At 37.4% G+C, this 16859-nt stretch overlaps 1 protein-coding gene across 6 annotated transcripts in view; it reads left to right on the top strand.

Annotated features, from left to right (window-relative positions):
• gro (groucho) overlaps nucleotides 1–16859 on the top strand; it is a 182676-nt gene that overhangs the window by 104096 nt on the left and 61721 nt on the right. For 3 of the 6 annotated variants that reach the window (XM_065365756.1, XM_065365758.1, XM_065365753.1), the window contains exons 3-4: nucleotides 6656–6719; nucleotides 16713–16757. In XM_065365756.1, the coding sequence (XP_065221828.1) occupies nucleotides 6656–6719; nucleotides 16713–16757 (109 nt within the window). Of the gene's footprint in view, nucleotides 1–1749; nucleotides 1814–6655; nucleotides 6720–16712; nucleotides 16758–16859 lie in introns of all 6 variants that reach the window. The other 3 variants (XM_065365757.1, XM_065365755.1, XM_065365759.1) reach the window with 2 other exon arrangements.

The following is a 16859-nucleotide window of genomic DNA, read 5'->3' as shown; positions in this document are numbered from 1 at the left end:
GGTTTCATTTTGGTCAACATTTCAATAACGAGGTTTTTTGTTTTTTGGCCAAAATTTCAAAAAAAAAAGTTTTGTTTCATTTTTTGAGCAGAATATCCAAAATACTTTTGTTTTTGCCAAAATTCTCAAAAAAGTCCTGCTTTTTCATTTTTTTGATCTGTCTCACCTTTTTCAGAATTTTGCATTTCTGTTCTCTTGTGCTTTGAAAAAATTTGTCTGAACCTACCCTCGTTTGAAACGTTTGATAAAATTTCTTTTTCTTTTTTTTTGGGGGGGGGGGTGTTTATAATTGCAGGATTATTACATCCATGAAGAAAGGGGTTCAGATTATGGTTTATTAGGTTGGTGTTTCTCAGTAGGGTTTTGAATTTTTTGATTTCAGAAGGGTTGTCTGAGATCTTGATATTGTCAACTTGAAAATTTTATTTTTCAAAAATGTGTCCTTTGCTTATCTCATGCACTGTAATTTTGTGAATTTGTACGAGTCTTAGCCACCAATGAATCATTCGCTGGTGAATTGGAGTGTGCGTCGTGTCGTCGTAATGGTGAGAAGATTTCAACTTGGAATATGATTGAGTTTTAATTTCTAGTCTGCTTACTATGATTCTAGTTACTTTCCCTATAAGTATTTCAATATATGTATTATAAGTTAATTCATTTTAGACTATGTTAGAATTTGTATTTACCAAATAATTTTTCGTTTATGTACTTATATAAGATATTTTAGGCAATAAAAATGGCGAAAAACAAAGAAAGGGCATACGTCACATATTTTCGTATAAGTATTATCACGTAAACGACTGTCATGTCACAAACACACATATAGGTACATAGTATTAAAAATAAAACAAAACAGAAAAGTAAAAAAAAAAAAGAAAAAAAATGGGCAAGAGATTATACCCATAGTACACTAACCACCTCGCCAACGAAACGAAACGAAAAAAGAAGAAAAAAAAAGAGTAATAATTAGTTACGTGTGAACCTTCAGGTGACAGTTCATTGGAAGTAAATCTCATTAAACTTTACAACAATAAACAACTTAAGAACGATACTTATATATTACGTGTACGTACTTTAGTAGATTATAGGTATTTTTCTCTTTTTAACGTCCGTCGCGTCGTTGCGTTGGCTGGCGTATTAAAACCTCGCGCGGTTTTATAGCGCATATTTAATTTACGCGTCGTACGAGTACAATTATTTCCCTATCATTTCCTCAATATAAATGTTAATTATTTAAAAGAGCAAAAAAAATATATATATTATACGGCGACTAAATTGAAAGGAAAGAAAAGGAGAAAAAAAACATCAGCTATTAATTAACTGAATTACGAGGTTTTTATTGTGCACGAAGGTCACCGTTATTTGTACTTTTGTGTTTCTTTTCTTTCTTTCTTTCTTCTTCTTTTATTATTACTTTTTTTTTTCTTCTTAAACGTTTTAAATACTTTAATATAGGGTGTACACGAGGTGACCTAGTTCGAATCGTTGGTGTAATTTTTCTTCTTTTTTTTTTTTTTTGGTTTTGTTTTGTTTTTGAATTTTTTATAATATAACTCGTGGCGTGTATAATTTTTTAGTTGACGAGGTATTTTTAGAATAAAGGGGGGGAAAATTGTTCTACTTGATAGTTTTCAGATCGAATTGAGGGAGGAGGGGTGAGGTATAGGTACTGGAATTATAGTACATATAAAAATACCTACCGTACGTAAAGGCAACTTACATCATCGGATGGTTTTTTTGGTTTTACAGTTTGAAGCTGGAATGCGAAAAATTGGCCAGCGAAAAAATAGAAATACAAAGGCATTACGTAATGGTGAGTGTCCGTTGTCCGAGTCACCGGAAAGGCGACAAAAAAAAGCTCGAAAAAAATTACTAAATTTTGTCTTCTTTTGCATTGCGATGTGAAACTCGTAAATTGTGAACGTACTCGCTGGCATCTCACTGTTTTTTTTATCCTACTAAAAGCTTGGCTGCTCGGTTTTTTTTCATCATTATCATTTTCACCTACTTCATGTTCTCATTGTCATTTTTCTCAATTTTTTTTTTCATTTTTTTTTGTGTGTACATTATGTTGATGATGTGTAATCAATGTATAGATGCTGCGTGCTATATGTTTGTACCTATACCATACACAATTACACATACACGAGTGCCTGGTGGTTGCAAAAAGTACCTAAATTTTTATCTATGTATAATGTATTCGAAATCATACAGTGTGTCTTCGAAGTCGTTTTTAGCTGCAAGTATTCTCAATTAGGTGTTCGGGTGTCCTATTTTCTAAAAAATAAAATGAAAAAATGAATAAATTTTTTCTGTTTTTTTTTTTTTTTGGATTTTTCATAACTTTTGAAGTTATCCTCGATTTTGACGTAATTTAGAGGTGAATGTTGTTTTTTTTTTGTCATAACCTGTGCAATCGCTTTGTCACTCCCCCCCCCTCCTGAAAAGTTGAGATTCAAGTTTTTAATTCAAATTCACTCTTGCTTTTTTTTTTTTTTTGGCACCCACCAAGATCATAAACCACCTCATCAAAATCATCAATCTTATCGCTAAGACGTGAAAGATTTTCAAAAAAATTTTCAATTTTTGTATAAGTATATCAGCATTATTCTAGATGACAACCTTTTCCAAAAAACCTATTTTTTTGGTCTGCCAAGCAGTTGGGAAGGGGGAACGAGGGATCTTTTTTTCTCAAAAGGGAGGGGTGTGTTATTCAGAAAGATTTTGACAACAGAAATGAAAAACTTTACAGACTCGACTGTTTCATTTTTCTACGTATTTTATTTTTTCAAGGGAGGTGGAGGGATTTTTACGAGGAAATAACATGGTTGGGGGTTTGAAAACAGTTTTTTACTTAGAAACAGGGTTATTTAGGAAAATTTTCAAAAAATGTATACTGACTTGGAATTATTCATTTTTCCACAGAAAGTTGAGGGCTTTTTACGAGGAATTTTTTTTTGGGAGGGGAAGGGGGGAGGGGGCTGAAACAGTTTTTTTTCCTTGGAGATTGGGTTATTTGGGAAAATTTTCAGAAAATGCTTACTGACTTGGAGTTTTTTATTTTTTTTATGTCTTAATTTATTTTTTCAAGGGAGGCGGAAGGCTTTTTAGGAGGGGGAGGGGGCTAAAACAGTTTTTTTTTGGAAACTGGGTTATTTAGGAGAATTTTCAAAAACTGTATACTGACTTGGAATTTTTCATTTTTCCATGTATTGTATTTTTCCACAGAAAGTTGAGGGATTTTAACAAGGAAAATTTTTTTGGGAGGGGGAGGGGGCTGAAACAGTTTTTTTTCCTTGGAGATTGGATTATTTCGGAAAATTTTCAAAAAATGCTTGCTGACTTGGAATTTTTCATTTTTTATGTCTATTTTATTTTCCCAAGAGAGGCGGAAGGCTTTTTACGAGGAAACATTTTTTTGGGAGGTGGAGGGGGAGGGGGCTAAACAGTTTTTTTCTTGGAAACTGGGTTATTTAGGAGAATTTTCAAAAATGTTTACTGACTTGGAATTTTTCATTTTTTTATGTATTGTATTTTTCCACAGGAAGTTGAGGGCTTTTTACTAGGAAAAAGTTTTTTTTGGGAGGGGGGGGGATAAAACAGTTTTTTCTTTCTTGAAAACTGGGTTATTTCGGAAAATTTTCAAAAAAAGCTCACTGACTTGGAATTTTTCATATTTTTTTTGGTATTTTAGCAGGGGTAAGGCTTTTTACGAGGAGACCACATTTTTGGTAGAAGTGGGAGGGGGGAGGGAGGGCTGAAAACAGTTTTTTTTCTTGGAAACAGGGTTATTTAGAAGAATTCAACAAAATTTTACTAACTTTGATCTATGCACTTATTCCATTTTTTCCCCCTTTTTCTTCAAGAGAACCGAAATGTTTTGGAGCAGGATGAGGTTTTTTGTAAAAAAAAAAAAGTTATTTGAAAAATTCTGACGTAAAAATGAATTTTTTTCAGATAAAATTGATTTTTTGTTTTTGACTTTGAGGTTTTCCAACACTATCTACCTATTCAATTTCGAAATTTTTAGGCATTTTTTTTCATAAAAAACAAAAATTTTAAAAAGTAAGAGCTAAAAAAGCAGGGAAAAAAATGTTCACGAGGGAGACTTCCTGATTTTGGAGTGAAAATATCAGAGTTTTTTGACTCTTGCATTACTTACGATGAAATTCCTCGACTTCTATCGCGTTAGTTTTATAAAATAAAGAAAAAATGAGCTCCAAAATTTGGAACAAAGATCCAAAATTTCATAAAATAAATCTCGAAAGTTGAAATGTGGCATGTCGACCCCAAACCAATTTTTGACCCCACCACCCCTCAAATCGATTGGAAACTGTTTCAGACCGTTTTCAGCAGTTCTAGAGCCTCCAGCCGAATTTTGGGTGTTGGAATTTCGAAGCTGAAATTCAATTACCCTAATTTTAACATGTTGATTTTGAGTTTATCAGAGGTTTCGAGTCGTTCTGGACCCTCCAGGCATTTTCCAGTAATTCCAGATTATTGAAAAGTGCTATAAAAACTTTCCAAACATACTTTTTAAGACATTTTTTGGGAAACTGGAGTTTTCTGAAAATTTTTGGAGGCTCCAAAACGACCTAAGACCACGTCCAATCGACTCATCGTGTTGAAATTGAAATATAAAACAGATTATTTCATCTTCCAACGTTGTTGGGTAAAATTTCGTAAAGATCTCAATTCTGAAAAATTTACCAAGAGCTCCAGAATGGCTGAAAATGGTTCTCAATCGTTTTCAATCGATTCTAGGGGTCGAAAATAGGGTTCACTCCAAATTTCAGCTTTCTATAATTTGGTGGTATTTTGATTTTTTTTCTCCCATTTTCGGCTCAAATTTTGATTTTTGAAAATTTGCCCGAAATCGAAAATTTGATGTGGTTTTTGGCTCGTCTAGCTTCTGTTCGCTGAGAGGTTTTTCGAAAATATTCGTATTACGAATAAATTGAGTATAGTAAGAATTGACACCGCGGTGAGGACTTTGGAGGCATACTGTATTCTCTCTACGCATATGCACGTATCGTTAGCTGTGTCCGCGAGAACGACAACGACCTGTCATAAGGTTAACGTTATGTACATGTAACGTAGGTAAGGTACTTACTTACATAGACATACAGGTTACACGTACATACGAGTACAGTGGTACACCTTATCGAAAAATGTGTTCGAAATTAATGTACCGAACGTAAACGTATAATATAATTCTCGTTATCACCTCGGCCTGCTCCACTCTTCGCCTCCTGGCGCATTGTAGTACGGTATAAATGTTACGTCATAGTACATACATATAACGTGCTGCATATGCAAAGATATTTGGCCAAATTAATAGAGTGGTTGGGGGGGGGGGCTGGGCTGGGAGACGACCTTAACGAAATTGTTGGATTGTAACGTGGAATGTTGAGGTTGTACGAGTACGTGAGCACACGTGTGTACGAGGGAGTGAGGCAGAGTGCGAAAATTACACGTAGAATGTGGTTGAGAAAGGGGGGAGGGGCGCGGTGGGTTTTGAGGACGAAAGTGCGTGCCATGCTATGCCGCAGCGAAATGAGGTAGAAATTTTTGTCATTTTAATACGCGTGAATAAAAGGCTTCGTATTCGTGTATGTATTAAGTAGATACACTTACATACTCGAACGTATAAATAAGTATAAAGGGACGAGTGAGAAACAAAGGGTTGCCAGTTGAAGGCTTCTTAAAAGCTTTCTCAACCGGGGTGAGACCGCAGAAAGCAGCGGGAGGGGGAGAGGGAGGTGTAAAGCTTTAGCATAAATACACGCGCACACTGCTGCGGTGGGAGACTGGAATGAAATGGCAGACTGTGTGTACGTTGGTGAAGAAAAACTCGAGACCGAGTTTTGGGGTTTAATTTGAAAATTATCCTTAATCCGTTTTCATTCCCGGCGGGCTATTTAGCGCGCGCGTTGTTGTTTTATCAGTGTGAAACCATTTTGTCGGCGAATTAGAAAAGTTTTTCGCTGGCTAAGCGCAGCAAGAAGAAGTAACGATTAAGATTTTAATTTCGGACGCGTTCCCCCTCCACCTCCCTTTTTTTCATCTCGACGAAATGTGGTAGCAGGAATTACGAGGAGGTGTAGGTATTTTCTAATTTTCCCATTTCTAAAATGACGATGATTGTTTTTCGAACAAGTCGAGCCAATATTCTGCATATTAATACGAATACATGCGGATTAACAGCGTTTAAACGATACGTGTACGTGCATAGGGGTGTTTTTTTTCCTTTCGCGATTCGCGAGGGCGCCATATTTTTACGCGTTAACTCATCGTACAATTTTTATATTTTAATCTACGTAAATAATGCACCATATACATACATACAATACATATGTACATCCACATCTACGCCATTTTTTTCATTTTCATTTTAACCATCTCATCATTCATTATTTTTATCATACATATACGTATACGTATAACGCTTACGATTAATGTGTACGCGCCCTGGCTTTTTGTTTTTCTCCGTTTTTCATTTTTTTTTCTTTCTGTTTAATCTTTTAAAACGGCGGCGAATATTGTTTTCCGTTGATTATTATTTTGTATTTCATTTGGCTGGCATGTTTTACTAACACGTATTTTGTTTGTTTTTTTTCCTCTTTTGTTCGTGGCGTTCTTTCACCTTAACAAGTGTTAAGATGGAAGTTGAAAAGGTGGTACAGGAAAAAACCGAAATGCAGAGGCATTACGTTATGGTAAGTTTTTCATCATTTTACACGCATTTCACGAGCTTTTCTTTTTCCTCTGCATGTGAAGGGGTGTACCAAAGATGGTGGCGCTTTGATTCGGAATTTAGGTATATTATATATATAGTGTGCTGTAGCTTTGGATGCTTTTTTGTGGCTTGTACGTACTACGAGTACCTGTATACGAGATGTTTTACCACGAGTTGGGACATTTTTTTCGTAGCTTTTTTTTGCCGTCAAGTAAGTATAATGTGATATATGATATATATAATTTTTGTATTTTTTTTGTTCGTGGTGCAAACGAATATCCCATGAGGAATGAGTGCTGGATTTGTCAAACTATTGGAGCCTTTCGGGTTTCTCGAGGGTTTTTAGGTGTTTACCTACCCGAGAATGGCTGAAAATCAATCTGAGCGGTCGAACGTCATTGTTGGAGTTTCTTTTGAGATCGAACTCGAAGGCTGGCGATGCGATGGTCTTGCTGTAAATAGCGGAGAAAAGAAAAGAACCTTGGTGCGCAAGATTGCAATGCAAAAAATACACTCGAGGTATTAGAGCTTGGGGGCCTGAGGAATAGATGTGAAAAGTTTACATACTCTTGAGAGAACTTTTCGAACTCACGCTCTTCGAATTCCATGAAACCGAGTCAGATTGAAAGAGCGTGTCTTGAAACCCCTCCAGCTAAAATTTCACGTGCTCGAGTTCATTTTTGGATTTTTGGAAGGTTTTTGAAACTGGAAAATTCCAAAAAGCTGTAGGTATTTTAGGGGAATTTCTGAACTTTTTCATGAAACATGAAATTTTTTTAGCAAAGTGAAATTGTGAATCAATTTGAGTAATTTTGACAATTTTAACTCTCAGGCATCAACTAGTAGTTTTGGAGCCTCTAGCGTTTTTTTTTTTTGTTTTGTTTTCTTCAGAAATTTGTAATTGCTTTGGATGGACCAAAAATGAACTTTGACACCCATAACTTCGGTCAGTGCCTATCGAGCACCTTCTTGACCGTTTTGGGTCGTTATCGCGAAATTCCAGTAGTGTGCAAATTCTAGAAAAAGTCAAAAAATCAAATTTCCAAAGAAGAGCTGACTTTTTTGAAACCTCCAACGAGTTCTCAAGGGCCCAAAAATGAACTTCAACGCGTACAACTTTTTTCAGTGGTTATTGGGTACCCTGTGAGGAGTTGGGTACAGCGAAATTCCTGATGTGTTGAGTTCAAAAGTCAGGGTGTCCAAGAGATAGTGAAAGTAGTGAATTTAGTCAAAGATGAGGGATTGAAAAAATGAAAAAAATTCAAAACGCTAAAAAACTTTGTGCTATTTTTTTAAAACGTACGAAATTCTTTCATTTTGTGTTGTTTTTGTAAAAATAATTTTGATTTAAATGAAAAAATACTTTGTCTTACAAATTTTCTTCCATTTCAATTTTTTTGAGAAATTTCATGTGAAAATCGTGTGTGGAGATGATGGGTGGGGGGGGGGGGGGGTCGAGTGGAGAGCTTTCTGAAAATTAGTTTGAAAAAAGTAGTAAAAAGGTGGTGATTTTTTTCAAAAAAAAAAATCCGTTAGATATCATGAAAGTGAATTTTTGACCGAATTGTAAATTCCAGTGAAAGCGAAACGATATAAATTCGAAATCGAAAACTCGCATGGAGGCTCCAGAATGATCCAAAACTGCTAATTGTTGACACGTAGAAGTTGAATTTCATATAATGAAATTAAAAATCAAAAATCGACCTTTCAACTTCTTTTTTGAATTTTTGAATATTCAAAAATTCGCCAGAAGTCCAAAAACAGACTTCAGCACCTTGAAGTCTCGTTGGAGGGGGGGGGGTTGTTTCAGGACGTTCCCTTCAGATCTATGTAGCTTTGTTTCACTCAAATTGGAGAGTGTGATTTCAAAAATTTCCCTAATCAATCGACCCTTTGATATTTTTTTTTAATTTTTAAAATTTTCAGAAATTCGCCAAAAGTTTGAAAATAGATTCCAGTCTCTTAAATTTTAGATGGAGGGGGAAGGGAGGTTCCAAGACGTGCCCTACAGATCTCGTTTGGTTTTCGTTCAAATTGGAGAATGTGAGTTCAGAAGTTTCCCTAATCAATCGACCATTTGGTATCTTTTTTTTTTCATCCAAAATCCAAAAATGAGCGTCAGCTTCTTCAATTTTTTGTGGTGGAGTTGAGGAGGAGGGAGTTAGGACGTTTCTTTTAGATCTAACTTGGTTTCGCTCAAATTGGAGAGTGTGATTTCAAAAGTTCTCCTAATCAATCGACCCTTTGATATATTTTTTGAATTTTTCAAATTTTCAAAAATTCGGCCAAAATCCAAAAATAGGATTCAGCTTCTTCAATTTGTTGTAGTGGGGGAAGGGGGTAGGACGTGCCCTTTGGATCAAGCTTGGTTTCACTCAAATTAGAAAGTGTGAGTTTGAAAGGTTCTCTAATCAGTCGACAATTTGGTATTTTTTTTAAATTTTCAAATATTTACCCAAAATCCAAAAATAGGTCTCAGCTTCTTCAATGTAGGGGGAAGGGGGGTAAGGACGTGCCCTTTACATCTAGCTTGGTTTCGCTCAAATTGGAGAGTGTGATTTCAAAAGTTCCCCCAATCAATCGACTCTTTGATATATTTTTTGAATTTTTCAAATTTTCAAAAATTCGGCCAAAATCCAAAAATAGGATTCAGCTTCTTCAATTTTTGTGGGGGGGGGAGAGGTGGGATGTGCCTTTTAGATCTAGCAGTAGCTTGGTTTCGCTCAAATTGGAAAGTGTTTGGTATCTTTTTTGAATTTTTGAATTTTCAAAAATTTACAAAAAATCCAAAAATGGGCTTCAGCTTCTTCAATTTTTTTGCCGAGAGGAGGGGGTAGGGCGTGCCCTTTGGATCTAGCTGGGTTTCACTCAAATTGGAAAGTGTGAGTTCAAAAGTTCCCCTAATTAATCGACCCTTTGATATCTCTTTTCAATTTCTTAAATTTTCAAAAATTCGCTCAAAATCCAAAAATGAGCTTTAGTTTCTTTAATTTTTGTGTGGAGGGGGGAGGTGGAACGTGCCTTTTAGATCTAGCTTGGTTTCGCTCAAATTGGAAAGTGTTTGGTATTTTTATTGAATTTTCAATAATTTTCAAAAAATCCTAAAGTGGACTTGAGCACGTTAAATTTTGGTTAGAGGGAAGAGAGGGTTCCCATGACGTACCCTTTATTTCTAGTTTAGTTTCGTTCAAATCGTAGAGTACAAATTTAGAAGATTCTCCAATAAAGTTGACTGGAAATAAAACAGTGAAATTCGTAAAAGGAGTGGGATGGAGAAATTTTATCGCTGAAAAATTAGCTTTGAAAAGAAATGCGCTCAACGTGCGGTTCTTTCAACATACGTATTTGTTTACATCGCTTTTTTCAGTCAAACTTGCGATAGAAAACGAAGAGAGGAGTGAATTCAGATTGCGGTAGAGATGAAGAAGGAAAGAGAGGAGAAAAAGAAAGAACGAGAGCTCTGGTGTATAAGGGGAGAATTTTAGTGAGAACATGGCGTATTTGATTTCGAACTAAAGACCCCCCGCGATGAGAGTTCCAACCGAGTGAACATCGCGGATGAGAATACGCAGCGGGAAAGTACATAGGATGGCCTAGCCTGGCTTGGCCTGGCCTGGCTGAGCTCAGCGCTTTGTTCGTTTAATGGAACCCAACGGGAACGACGTTAATTTTCTCGACTATTTTTATTCGAATTTTACGCGCGAATAAACAAAACTGTAAGCGTAATGTTGTGCTGACTGTTGAGTTGGATCGTGTGCGGGGAGGAAAAAACAAACATGAGAGGTTCTTAGGGTAAGGCACGCGGTCCCCCATGCTGTTCGATTACCGCAGGCCCCTAAGCCAAAAGTGGACGGAAAGAGAGACTTGGCTCGAATTCGTGGTGGAAATTTTTTCCGCAGGGTTGAAAGACAGTTTGTGATACTTTTCAGTTAGATATAGAGTAGAGTTGTTGATTGGATTTGGGTCCGGAGTCGAGGTGCACCACTCTCAAATATTAATGCAGTACCCCAACCCCCTCGTCACATAGGTACGATTACTTCGTATTAAACCTGTCATCGTCATCGTCGTCGTCGTCTTCATTATTACCTACAATCATCATTCGAGCGGAAAATGGGACGTCACAAAATGTGTTGTTGGAAAACTCGAAGTCTGGAGACTGGTGAGGAAATCGACAGCGTCAGCTGCGACTCGACCATGTGACATGTCCATGTCCATCTCAACAACTTGACGAAGAAGCGGAAGAAAATTTGATATGGTTTGAGGTGCACATACGAGTACGAGTATCACCGATGTACTCGTACATGGCGGATACCGGGGGTGTGCCTTACACGGTGTGCGTGTGTGTAGCTGTGTACAAAGTACGAGTTAATTTTGGTTAAATATTTCATCGTGTAGAGTGTACGGTAGTGTGAGAGAATGAGGTAGGCTGGGCTGAACTGACGATGAGATGGTTATGTTAAACACGGTATAAAACACGCAAACATGCAAATAATGACACGATTCGATGAACAAGCGTGTACTACGAGTAGAAAGGCAGGCCGAGGCAGACAGAGTAAAACATTCCGATTACAGCGGTGGCAGTGGTGGCCGTGTTACAAGATAGCGTGTGTGTGATACACGATGAGAGTTTACAAAAAGCTGCCTCTCTCTGGATGGGTTTTACTCCTCTTGTCTCATAGTATAATATGTCTGTATGTGTGTATTGTAAACTTCACCGTATATATAGCGAAAGGCGTGGCGGCGGGGGGAAGGAGGCAGCGGTGTTTTGCCTTTTAACAGCGTCCGGTTCGGCTCTTTGAAAATACCACTTATGGAAATACACTGCACAAGGTATGGGTATGTATATCGTACAGTGTGCTTCGAAAGTTCGATATGCAACTATCTGGTGGTAATTTGATATGGGATTGGAAAAGGGCTGTGAAATGACGTCATCGAATCGTGGTTGTGGAAAGTTCAGAGTTCGAGCCTTCTCCCCCCCCCCCTCCACTATCCTTTTTCTCGTTTTGACGAGAGCTCGCGATTTTTGAAAGATTTTCAAAATCAGCTCGCGTCAGAAGTTTTTAATTTTTTGATTTTTTTTGTTGAAAATTGATTTTGTTTGTTTTAAAGTTAATTGAGGGTACTTTTTGGTGATATTCGTCAAAAAGCTCGAAAGTTCGAAGTTAAGCTTTTTTCGAAAGCTCGCGATTTTCAAATTTCAAATCATCGATTCGAAAAAAAAATTGAGCAAAATGTAGGGAGGGGAGACCTTCATCCGAGACTTGGCTGATTAGACATATAAATGACTCTTCAAAGTGAACTTTCGAGCCACCCTATACGAGTAGCTAAAGTATACCAAATCGTACGCACGGTATAATATGCGTGTTGAAGAGCAACTATACAAAATTAAATGAAAGCTATAGATAAAGAGGGATGAAGAGAGGAGAATAGAAGAGGTGAAAAGTGGTCTGTCATTAGAGACGTTGTTGGAGTGGTTCTATAGTATACTCGCAGTTGGTTTATTATAGGCGAGATATGTACTGGTACCTGGTAACAACACATGGAAAGAGGCCTGGGAGTGAGGGAGACGAGAGGAAACTCGGACATGCGGACTACCGGACAAGCATGGACAGTTTAAAATGTTTGCGATGCCGCGCGTTCCTCGGCTGCTAGTGCTACGAGTAGTCCAGTCACGGAATTGAAAATATATATATAAGCCTGCAGTATATTACGAGTACGACGAGGTAGTGAGGTACGAACTACGAAGACGCGAGAGCTATCGCTATCGCCATCGCCGTGCATAATAAAATAACCAGCCAGCACCGAAGAGCGAAGACGTGAAACGAGAAGAGATTGCTGCTGCGACGACGTCCGGATAAATTATTAACTGCCGCTCGAGCCGAGCCAAGCCGCTCTCTCAACTAATGTCTCTAATAACCACGTACCTCGCAGATAATTCCCACGATAAGGCTACGCCTCCTCTGTGTGAGCTTTTTTCTCGCCCTATTCGTGGCTCTGGCTTCCGCGCTGATTCTGATTGCGAGCAGAGTCGAGTTGGTTTTTTATTTATTTATTGATGGTACCGTTTCCGTCGTCTTTTTCTTATGGTTTTTTTGTGTGTGTTTCGCAAAGGCTTTAATTCGCGATGGGTTATTTATGACTATGAGGAGTTTGGTGAGATGTTCGCCAAATGCCGTAGAATGAGGGACAAAGGGAGGGTTCGAACGAGAGTTCGGCTCTCCGTTTTTCAAAATTTTGGTTTTCTGGTCGTTCTTGAGGACATTCTTGTATAATTCAACCTCACTGAGTTTAAAAATGCCATTATTTTCAAAATCTGATGGCAAGGGTGCCTAAAATTTAAGATTCTGATACTGAAGATTTCAAATTGATGAAAACGTATACTCTGATGTTAGAAATTACAAAGTCCAAACCAAAAAATGTAAAAGATAAATCTATGGGGGGGGGGGGGGTTGAAATATTTTGGAAGGTAGCAATTTTTTTTGAAAAGTAGTAAAAAGCTGGTGATTTTTGGTCAATAAATTCCTGTAGACCCCCTGTACTTGCTGTGATACAACTTCTGATGCTCTCAACTAAAATTGTCGGTGTTGCATTCTGTCAAAAATGGCAAAAAATCATGTCAAAATCGCCAAATATGTAGTATCAATTTTTTCCAAAAATTACTCAAAAATATTTCTCTTTTTCACCAGAAATCAACGATGAAGCATCTAGTATTTTTTTGGTACAAATTGCAGAAAAGTATAATTCTTGGCTAAAAAAAGACAAAAATTGTAGTTCTTTGACAAAATTGCTAAAAAAAAATGTCACCTTTTTTCCAAAAGTAAGCACGAGGTCTTGTTTTTTTTACCAGAAGTTGCCAAAAGTGTCACTTTTTTGTCAATAATTCGCCCAAAAAAAAATGCTCACTTTTTAGAAACATTGCTAGGAGTTATTTTTTGTAAAAAAAAAAAACTTCAAAAAAGTTTCACTTTTCCCAACAATTTTCTGAAATTCTTGTTTTTTTGACAAAAAAATTTCCGAAAAAATTTTTGTGACTTCATTTTTTTTCAGAAGTTGTCCAAAGGTCTCGGTTTTTTGTTTTTTTTTTTGTTTTTTTGCAAAAAATCACCAAAAACCCCTTCTTTTGCAAAAAATGGCCCAAGTCTCGTTTTTCTGAAGAAAATCCCCTTATTTGCCAGGAGTTGTAATAATTATCTTATCACTTTGTTACTTGAAAGTTATCAAAAAGTATCATTTTTTCACTAAAAAGTTGTGGAAAAAGTCAAACTTCAGAAAATTAAAAAAGGTTAATATGTTTCTTGACGTTTTTTCCCCCTTGATTTAAGGGAAATATTTCGCTCGCTTTTTTTTTCACTTTTTTGAGGTTTTTTTTTGACAAAATTTCAGTCCTTCTCGCCCCCTTCCCCCGTGGTTAGTGCTCACAAAGGAATTTGATAACAAGACGGAAGATCAATTATTCCGTGAATGCCTTAATTTCTTCAGTACCAAGTGGAATGATTTCGAAGATGCGCCCTCTGTTGTTGCGAGAATTGAAAATCAACATCAAGAATTTCAAGCTGGTCTAGAAAATCGCAAAATCGAGATGGTTGATAATCTGTTGGAAATATTATTCATTTCGAAAGTTTTACACATTCTTCCAAGTCGTTTCAAATCATTTAAATCGAGCTACCTTCTTCTCAAGTCGCAGGCTGATAAGTCTCTAAGTGATCTGTCCAATTCGCTTATCATGCACGAGCATAACGTCGCACCAGTACATAGTTTGTCGTCTTCATCTTCATCTGAAGCTATGTTCACTAAATCTGGTCAGAAGAGTAATTTGAAATTTGTCACAGAAACATCTGGTGATCAATGCATTCAAAATCATCAGAGAAATGACCAAGTGTGTAACTGTAAATACTGTCCCGGAAAGGGCACTGGCTCAAAAAGTGCTCGCAGTGGATCAACAATGGTAAACCACCCTTTCCTGCTCGTGCTAACGATACTTCTGGTTGTTCGCCAAAATGTTAACGATTCAGATTCAGAACCTAAAAGTGCTTTACTCGCTGATTGTGAGCAACTGAATCTGGTTACGTTGTCGTTCAATCAATCTTGGTGGATTGATAACGATGCTAACAAAAATCCACGAATTATTTGAAACGAAAGTCCTCAATAACAATGATTTCGACTTCATGTGAATTGATTTATCATACTCCTGGCCTCCCCATGTGAAATAGGTGAAACGCCCCTGTCCTCGGATTTTTGAGATTTTGATGAAACTTTGTTGGGTACAGTTGAAAAAATATATTGGATACAAAGAAAATCCCCCTCCCCAACCCCCTCCTCCCCTTGGCTCACAATTTCAAAAACACAATTTTTTGGGGGGAGGGGGGGGAAATACTGCAACGAATTTTGAACCAAAAATTTTAGATTCACTCAAAATGTATAGTGGAGACTTGAGTCTAACCACTTGAATTTTTTCAAAAAAGTTTGTCCCCCCCCCCCCCCCGAGGACAGATATTGACAAGCAAAAATTTGAAACGACCAAATCTCCAAACTTAATTCGAGCACACAACATTTTGTATCCTTAAAAAAAATACCTGCATTGAGTACTATTTTTGGAATTTTTTTCAAATTTTCCCTTCAGGTGGATAGTTTTCAAAAACTCAAAAAACACTCAAAAGAGTGTTTTTGTGCGCGATGGCATCTCCCAAAAAAAAAAAAAAAAAAAAAAAAAAAAAACAGTGCTGCCAGTGATGCAGTTCTGAAATTTTGCTTGTGGGTCTCTAAAAGCAGTAGAAAATCAAACAAATTCTTGAAACCCCGATTTTGAGCCCGTGAGCACCCCCCCCCCTCCTCAATTTTGGGGCAAAAATGATCGACAATATGGGTATCGTTTTCATATGAATCAAACCCGCTGAACACGAATATGAAGTTAGATTTGTAGTTGGACCCTTCGAAGGGTCACATTGGGGGAGGGGGTTGTCCAAAAATTGAGTTTTTCTTGAAAAATGCTTGATTTTTTGTTTCCAAATTTCATGCTTCTATCGTGAAAAGCAGTCAACTCGGATAGATTTTGCCACTGGACTGAAACCGTGATACGTGATCCGCGAAGTGCGGTGACAAGAGTATTTAATCCGATGTGTTTGAAGTTGGGACGACGCGAGGGATGACACCCTTATTGTCTTTTCACCCTTTCGCCTTCGCGTCTAGCGTACATATATATTAAACGAGCAGCAGCGGTGTTTTTGATGTTGTAATTTATAGCGGCGTGTATTCAAAATCGTACGAACAGAGTAGGTGAAGGGTGGTTACGTTATATCGACGGATGCTGAGAAGAAGTTCCATCAACCAGCAACAGCAGCAGCAGAAGATGAAGAGGAAGAGGAAGCTGCGCGTACGACAAGAAGACGCGAAGAGTCGACAGACAGAGCTTTGTTGAAAATTAATCAACTTTAAGGTTATCGACTTTTTGTTTGTTTGTATTTACGGCGCTCGGCTACGAGTATATAATATAAAGACGTCGCTGTTTGAAAGCACGAAAAAGGGGATGTGTTTCGCATCGAATAACGATAAAATGCCACGAGGGAAGAAAAGGTTAATTGCATTTTAACGGTTTACCGCCTCATCGTGTGCTGTATGTATACCAATCGAGCAGCGCGAATTACCCTTTGGACGCGTTTACCTACCTACTGTACCTTTAAAACCTTTACTTTTGCGGGATGAGAGTATAAAGATGTGTGAGGGGATGTAAAGTGTAAGCGGCAGCTAAACGTTTAATTAATGCTTTCGCGCTGCCGAGCGAAATGGCGAATGTCAGAATGTACATAATACCTTTTTAACGTTGGTGATGGCGAAGGCGAAGGGATATTCGTTTGCGCTTCGAGCTTTAAAATGGGTGGGGGTGGAGGTGGAAGTACTTCTACCATGTACTATGTATATAATACGATACTGTTTCGTTATATATGTAAATCTGATTAACACGTTATTTTTGTTGCAGTATTACGAAATGTCGTACGGTCTTAATGTGGAAATGCATAAACAGGTGAGTGGAGAATAACATCTACCAGTAAAAACGTATTATCTGTATTACCTATGTAAATATGTACGAGTCGAGTATAATATGAACCTAGAGATAGGTACTACT

Source organism: Planococcus citri, chromosome 5, assembly GCF_950023065.1.
Source record: "Planococcus citri chromosome 5, ihPlaCitr1.1, whole genome shotgun sequence".
Lineage (NCBI taxonomy): Eukaryota > Metazoa > Arthropoda > Insecta > Hemiptera > Pseudococcidae > Planococcus > Planococcus citri.
This window is presented reverse-complemented; position numbering and strand designations above follow the sequence as displayed.